Raw genomic sequence first — 7981 nt, 5'->3', positions numbered from 1 at the left:
TGTGGCAAGTGTTTGTGGTGATTTATTAAGCGTCCCTAACTGAGTGGTTAGTGCGCTAGACTCATAATTTCTAGGTCGCAGATTGAATCCGAGACGTAGCCTAATTTTTACTAATTCGAGGCTTATTTCTATTTTTTCTTATTGCTCGTTATAGAGCTGCCGTTTTGTGTTCTTTGGTGTTTGCAAAGCGCAGCTCCGCCTATGTGTTGAATTTTGGTTATTTTCACAAAAAAGTGCCTTTCATGAACAGTTCTTGAATTTCAAAGAGCTTAAAGCTCATATATTTTTTATTCGAAGCTGGAAATTTGAAAATGTTCAATTAAAGTTAATATTTTTTGTCTCCTTGAGTTTTTTGACACGTTTCTTTCTGTCTGTTGTTTATATATATATATATATATATATATCAGTATTAATAAGCGATGAAAATTTTGCATATCTAGGTTGTGTGATTTTTTGGATAATTAAATTGGTTGTGCTCATATTTCCTTTTGGCACTGTGATTTGTGATTTTTAAGCTCGTCTTTTAACAGCGAAATAAAAACAAAATCATGCAATAATGATTGGTGCTTTTTTTAAGTTTCAGAATAGCATTTGAGTTTGAGAATAACAGCTAAAAAAACCTAAAAAGTAGTTTGAAGTGTCAAGGAACGCATTGAAATTATTGATTAAATAAGCGCAACGTAGTGTGATGGTACGATTCAACTTTTTCCAACCTAAGTCGCAAATGAAAGTGTTCATTGAAAGTTTTTACTTATTTGGTGGCCTTTTTGCAAAAAAGGAAAGCAAACTCCGCTATTGAACAGCAAAAGATTAAAGGTCACGAAGAACATGCTCAGCTTCTATCTTGCAAAGTGGGTTTCAGTTTCAGATTTTCCAGCTTTTTCTCAAATGTCTCATCCAGTTTTCTCTCAGGTTACCCTTTTCTCAAAATGGATTAATTTGTTTTCAAAACGTGTCAATCATAAATTGTACTTGAAACTAAAAGAGATAAAAAAGCACTTTATAATTTCTTGACATTCGAAAATTGAAGTTTTTTATTTCCAAATACGTGATTTTTTTCCGTTTCTTTGCATTTTATGAATAATAGTAGGAACAATTGTTATACGCGCGACTTCAGTTTAATTTCCGTTTTAATGAGGTTTCTAGAACATTTTATGATCCAGTCAGCTAAGAATGGATTCAATGAAGTGTACTCGTTATAAAAGTGCTAAGTTTAGTACAGTTTTCCAAATCAAGTCTAGTCTTTTTGCAATTGATTTGCGTACTTTATACGCTAATGAAAAACCACTTTAAGCTTTTTCAAAGCCCTTTCTCTAGAACCTGTCGTTCAGGCTGCAAGGCTTAAGATGAGCGAATTTATTTGCACTTGCGAGAGCAATCGCATTGCAATCTAGTTCTTGATTTGTTTCATCTTGGAAAATGTATTTACATAATTTACACGAAGGTTTATCTTTAAAGTGTTTTATTATTGAATACAATTTAGGGCCTGTAGAGTTAGAATCTGAGATTTTTCCATCCGCAGTATACTGTTCAAGTACCAGGTGGATTCTTTTGCGTTTTTTTGTTGCTCAGAGGTACTTTTTCTTGCTTCTACTTTGTTTTTTTTCCTATCTGAAAATGTTTATTCGACTAAAAAGGTATCGTTTTTTCTTAGTAGAATCTGATACGCCGGTTGAAGCGTGAACTTTTTTTTAATATATGCGTGTTCTCAGGGCGTAATGCGACAACTCGCAAGAAAAGAGAAATCGCAATAAAAGACAACTCGCATTAAAAGACAACTCGCAATATACTCACCGTCGTAGTCGCGCCAACGTGTTGTGAGCTTGCCAACAGAGGGTAGGACTTTATACAAAATTCAGAGTCGGTTATCGCCGTGAAGCGGCGATGTGTGCCCACCGGCGACCTTAAACCGAGAATATAAAGTTGCGAGTTGTCTTTTGTTGCGAGTTGTCTTTTCTTGCGAGTTGTCGCGGTACCCTCTCAGAAAGGGAGATTGTTACTAAAATTCCATTGATATATAAATGAAAGGACTAGATTCCTAGATAATCGAGTTTCTAATTTTACCCTTATAGGATTATGTTAACAATAACGAGCTTGCGAGCGTTAGTGTAATAGTAAGAACCTTCTTTTTTGCAACCTAACTCGCAAATAAAATTGTTCACTTAATTGGTGGAATTTTTGCTATCGCGATATGTAGCAGTGGAAATTTCATAGCATGTTCTCAGTATAATTTGTGGCTAGTGTTTGTGATTTTTAAGCGTCCGTGGTTAGTGCGTGGGACGCAAAGTATCTAGGTCCCAGATCGAATCCGAGACGTAGCTGAATTCTTACTAATTCGAGGCACATTTCTACTTTTCAGTGCATTTTATAGATCTACTTCTTGTCGTGTTCTCGCTAGTGTTTGAGAAGCACAGCTTCGCCTCTGGGGTCTTGGGCATTAAACGGCCCAAAATCAATGTTTTTATATCTAGAGCTGAAATTTATGCGGTCGAATCTGATTGGCTAATTTAAGCAAATCAAAATGAAGCAACACGCTCATACATTTCAATGATCTTTTTAGCCGAAATTACTAAAAACTTGGAAACTTACCAAATAATCAATATAACTTCAAATAAAACTTGTTAAAATTGACCGAACAAGAAAAATTGAGTAAAATCGATTCACCAGAGAAAAAAATTTTCGTTTTTGGTCATTTCGGCTAAAAATTCTATCTGCAAAATTTTTTAATTGAAATACCGGACCATGTTGTTTGAATTTGATTGGCCAATAAGCTAATCAGGTTCGAACACATGAATTTCATTTGAAGATGTAGAATTACTGACTTCGGGCCGCTTTGTGCATATGACCCCGCCTCTGTCTAGATAACAGACTCTTACAATAAAATATTCAATGATACAAAACCGATAAAAGAATCGGGTAGCAAAAACAATCTAAAAAGCCTTGATCTATTGCTGTAAATGAATAATGATTTAGGTCTCAAGTACAATAATCAGTTTCTTATACAAAAGCCAGAATTATAGCGAAGTCGGATTAATGATATTATGCAATTTTTCATGGTGTCAATGCACTGACTCAAGTCTGGCTTGATTTTTCACTTACCACTATTGCAGTCGAAATTTGTCAGGTTTCTGCGGGTTGTAGGTTTTTCTAATTGGTAAATAACATCTTCAAATTGGTAGTTTTTCTAATGATTTGATTTTTGCTCTGGTGAGAGAAGTTCAAATCTCTAGTGTTTAATAGATCATTCTATTTTACCCCCAACCAAATTCTACTCTATTGCTAAATTTATGCGTTATGTAAACAGTATATTTTAGCTAGATCCACTTTTTGAAGTACAATCTATGCTGCCTGATATAAGAATTTAGTATGTGTGAAAGTAACAAATTCCACCAGGCCATGGATATGTGTGTCTAAAGCCAGTGGCTCGGTCGCGAGTTATGTTTTTTCCGCTTGATAGCGAAGTGCAGCTTCGCCTCTGTATAGGTTTGATATATTCAGTTTCGTGTTGCGTCAACTATTTTAGAGTATTGCAATGGCATCTATTAATGAGGAAATCGTTCAAGATACGGTTGTTACTGTATCTAATTTAGCTAGTAGTGTTGATGTTGAATCCGTTACTGAAGATTTGGACCATAAATTAAGCGAAAATGGCCGCGTTGACGTTGATTTGGATAGTCCAGAAAGCGCTGACAACAATAAAACACTTTCAAAAAACCAACAGCGGAAGTTGAGAAGAGAAGAAATGAAATTAGTTTACCGGCAGAAGCGAAGAATAAAAAATCGAGAGGCAAGAAAATTACAGAATAAAATGAAATACGAAAAAGTAGTATTAGAGAATACTTCTAGCGAAAGTTTAAACGATAAAACAGATGAGAAAGAAGAAGAGGAAGTCAAAATAGTTTCGAGGAAAGAGTTGGTCAATCAGCAGAAAATGGAGATAAATATGAAGTTGAGAAAAGCGAAGAATAGCGCTCCAAAAGTTTGCATCGATCTGAGTTAGTATCCTTTTAATTTTCTTTAATTTGATTGATATAATTCGGTTACTTTAAAAACCAGATCGAATAGCGCTTTGAAGGAGAGATCGCGGCGATTCCTAGCAAAAGATAGTGCAAATATTAATTAAGATGGCGAAATTTGAACGGAGCCAACCCAATTTTCAGAAATTTTTGAGAACCAATGCGCGCTTTCAAACCAGACTCCCATTAATAAGTTTTCTTACAAATTCTGCTTATATGCTCAATCCTGCTGATATGCTAACTTTCTTCGAAATTCTAATAAAGTCACCTCTTAGTTCATTTGATGATTAGGATATGCTGTTAGGCTTTTTCAAAGCGTCTACGAAAGATCGAATATCTCTGTATAAGTCATGTTGATTTCATGAAGTGTAACAGCACGAAGTGATTTTCACTTATATAGTTTTGATTGTTTGCATAGTCGATGAAGATATAGGTCGTGATGACTTTTTTTTGTTTTTCTTTGTTTCTGGAAAAGTCTTGAAATTTGTTCAGGTTCAAATTTACTTTTTTTGCGGTTTGATTTTTGATTTCTATTCAAGTTCAGTTCAATTCCTTTGTTAAAAGAAAGGTAAACTCCACTGTCGAAAAGCAAAAACGTTATCGACTCCTAGTTTCGAAAAAGAAATTTATTATCAAATGACCTGCGAAATAAAATTTTACTTTTTGATCCAGTTTTCTCAAATTGGGTTAATTTTATCAGAAATATACCTATCATTAATTGTTCTAGAAATTCGAAGTGCTTTGAAGGCATCTATTTGTTTCTTGGAAGTTCGAAAGATGATATAAAAAAAATTGCGTTCATTAACTTCTAAGATCATGTGAATTTGTCAGTAATTGAATCGAAATTTCGAATCAAAGATTTGAAAGAATTGGTCTAGAAATTAAAAAAGTATGCATTTTAGGTTTTGATTCGTGTATGAACGACCGAGAGCGCAGTCAACTTTCTGACCATATTCAACGTATCTACGGGTCAAACAAGAAGTCTACCCGTCCATTTCACGTCATTCTCTGCAATTTTTCCCACCACAATCCAATTTACGACACATGTATCAAGAAACATCACGGATTTCTAAACTACATCATTGATTTCTATGAAAAAGGTGTGCTAGATGTTTACTCAAACGAAGAAATTATTTATTTAACCCCTGATTCTGAAAATGTCTTGGAGAGTTTAGAAAACGATAGAGTTTATATCTTGGGAGGCTTGGTCGATTTGTCGGTGAAAAAGAATCAAACCATGGAATTCGCTTCAGCTCACAAAATCAGAACTGCCTGTTTACCCATACTGAAGTACATGCAAATGGATAAGCGAACGGATAATAAACACAGTTTCAAGCGCATTTTGAGCATCAATCAAGTTTTCGACATTCTGCTAAAGTTTTATGAAACTAATTGTTGGGAGATGGCATTGGAATATGGAATGCCCAAAAGACATGGATACTACTTGCCTGAAAACGATAAAGATATTGTTCCGAATCTTGACTGAAAAAAGAGCTAATTGAAAAACTACCGTTCGTTATGAATTTTGCTTCAAGCGATTTGAGTGCGCGCCAGAGACAAATAAATGAACAAAAACTTGCAACCTGAATGGAACTTAAAAACAACATTGAGAGAAATAAACTTTACATACTATAGTTTCCATTTTTGAAAATGAAATGACTTATTGTGGCTAAACAAGTGTTTGTTGAAAACAACTCGCCGAGTAGGTTTGAAGGTAATTTAAAATCAGTTTTTGGTTTTTGAACTTAAGCGGTATGTTAATTGAGTAACTTGATTTGTCAGCATTGGAATGTTTTAAAATTGCACGAACAAAACTGTTTGCTAAAAAATGTTAGAGCTCTGAGCTCGAAGTTTTGCTAAAATTGATCGCCTGTGATTTTTTTGGAAAGTTGTTGATAGAAAATTGAGACATTTTGGAAAAGTAAGAGCGCGCTATGTTAGTTTTTTTTAAAACCTTGCAGACATATTTTGATCTTTTTCCAATCTACCCGTGCATTACTTCCATATACTTGTTGTTTTAGTTAACTGTTTTGGTAAAAGTTTCCAATTTAAGAAACATTTTCGGAGTTCCCAAAATCATTCTCTTGTTCGATATGTTTGTTCTTGCGTTTGTTATTTTAGTAACTAGTCTTATATTCTTCATATATTAAATGAACGACATATTTTCAGCATCAGGCCTAATGTTTAAGGGGCTATCGAGCGCAAAGTTTTAAAAAGTTAAGGTCAGAACGCCTAAGAATCATTCAGTCTAGAACATTCTAGATTTTGTTTTGAAAAAATTCCGAAATATTTTGAACACAATTAACTAGATTCAACTTCACTTCAAGGCTAGACAGTACCTGTCCACTTAACATTTTTTCGTTCACAGATTCTTTTCATTTTGAAACAAATCAACATAAAACAGAAATATCCATGCCTAGAAACATTTTTTGCAAACCTATTCGTGCTATGATATAACTTGAAATATTTCGAAGTTTCATAGCTTGAATAGCTTGCTTAGAAAAACTTGAAATTTTCATGAACCGATTCGGTCTATTAAAAACTTGAATTATTTAAAAGTTTCACAGCTTGAGTAGCTTGCTCATAAAAACTTATTTTTCACAAGAGATTGGCGCTATGAAATTACTTGACATATTTCAGAAGTTCATTGCTTGAAGTGCTTAGAAAAAAATTTTTGCGGCGCTTTTCACTCTATGAAATATTTTGAAGTTTCATAGCTTGAATAAGTTGCTTAAAACAACTTAAACTTAGTGCAAACCGATTCGGTCCATGAAATAGCTTGACATATTTCAAAGTTTCAAGGCTTGAATAGCTTTTCGAAGAAATTCGCGATTCGGCCTATGAAATAACTTTTTGTTGCTTAATTAGCTTGCTTAAGAAAAACATACCGATTCGCTTCGTGAAACTAATTGAAATATTTCAAATTCTCGTTGCTTGAAAAAGATTGGGTAGGAAAAATGAACATTTCGCAAACTGATTCGGTCTATGAAATAACTCGAATTACTTCATCGTCTGAATTGCATCAAAAGAAAAATTTGAACTTTCCACCATTCGATTGGCTCAAAGTTACTTCAAAATTACTTCAAAGTTACATAGCTTGAATTGCTTGCTTAGAAAAATTTAAAATTTAAGCTTATCGATTCGGTCTATTAAATAACTTGACATAATTCATAGTTTCGTACTTTGAATTGCTTGCTTAGAAAAACTCGAACTTTTAACCAACTGATTTGTTTTCTGAAATAACATGAAATATTGCAAATTTTCATTGCTTGAATAGCTTGCTTAGAAAGTTTTAAACATTTCACAAATGATTTTCGCGTCTGGAAATTTTTATCAGTTGAGTAGCTGGTTAAAAAATAATTTTTCGTGAACTGTTTCGCTCTATGAAACAACTTGGAATATTTAATAATTTCATCGCTTGAATGGCTTTAATAGAAAGACTTAAACATTCAGCCATCCGATTCGCTTCATGGAATAATTTGAAAATTTCCAAAGGTTCACAGTTTGAATAGCTTAAAAAATTCGCAAAACGAATACCGCTAAGAAATTAGCGCTAGAAATTTTTTCAAGTTTTGTTGCTTGAATCGCTTGCTTAGAAGACTTCAATTTTTTGGGAACTATATCGCTCTATGAAACAACTTGAAATACTTCAACGTTTTCTAGATCAATCGCTTCCATTATCCGAAAAAAAAATTAAATAAAGAGCGACTTCAATTGTTTGCGCACCGATTCGCTCTATGAAGTATCTTGAATTAATTCGAAATTTCATCCCTTGCATGGCTTCAATAGAAAAACTTAAATCTGCGTCATGAGATTCGCCTTGTTCCAAAAATTCCTAACTTGAATGGGTTGCTCAGAAAAACTGAAGATTTTCGCAAACCGTTTTGTTGGATGAAATGTTTTATGAATTAAGTTGAAATTATTCAAAGTTCGTTAGCTTGAATAGCTTGCCTAGAAAAATTGAT

The 7981-nt window shown here is 33.7% G+C and overlaps 1 protein-coding gene across 1 annotated transcript; it reads left to right on the top strand.

The window, feature by feature from the left end:
- The first annotated feature begins 3281 nt into the window (after positions 1-3281).
- On the top strand, positions 3282-5728 carry LOC134848322 (tRNA methyltransferase 10 homolog B-like). Its single transcript, XM_063865721.1, has 2 exons — positions 3282-3995; positions 4919-5728. Exons 1-2 carry the CDS (start codon positions 3533-3535, stop codon positions 5500-5502), a joined length of 1047 nt encoding a protein of 348 aa, XP_063721791.1. The 5' UTR covers positions 3282-3532; the 3' UTR covers positions 5503-5728.
- Positions 5729-7981: the final 2253 nt, after the last annotated feature.

The sequence above is a fragment of the Symsagittifera roscoffensis genome, chromosome 6 (assembly GCF_963678635.1).
Source record: "Symsagittifera roscoffensis chromosome 6, txSymRosc1.1, whole genome shotgun sequence".
Lineage (NCBI taxonomy): Eukaryota > Metazoa > Xenacoelomorpha > Acoela > Convolutidae > Symsagittifera > Symsagittifera roscoffensis.
Note: the sequence above shows the minus strand (reverse complement) of the source record. Positions and strands in the feature narration are given on the sequence as shown.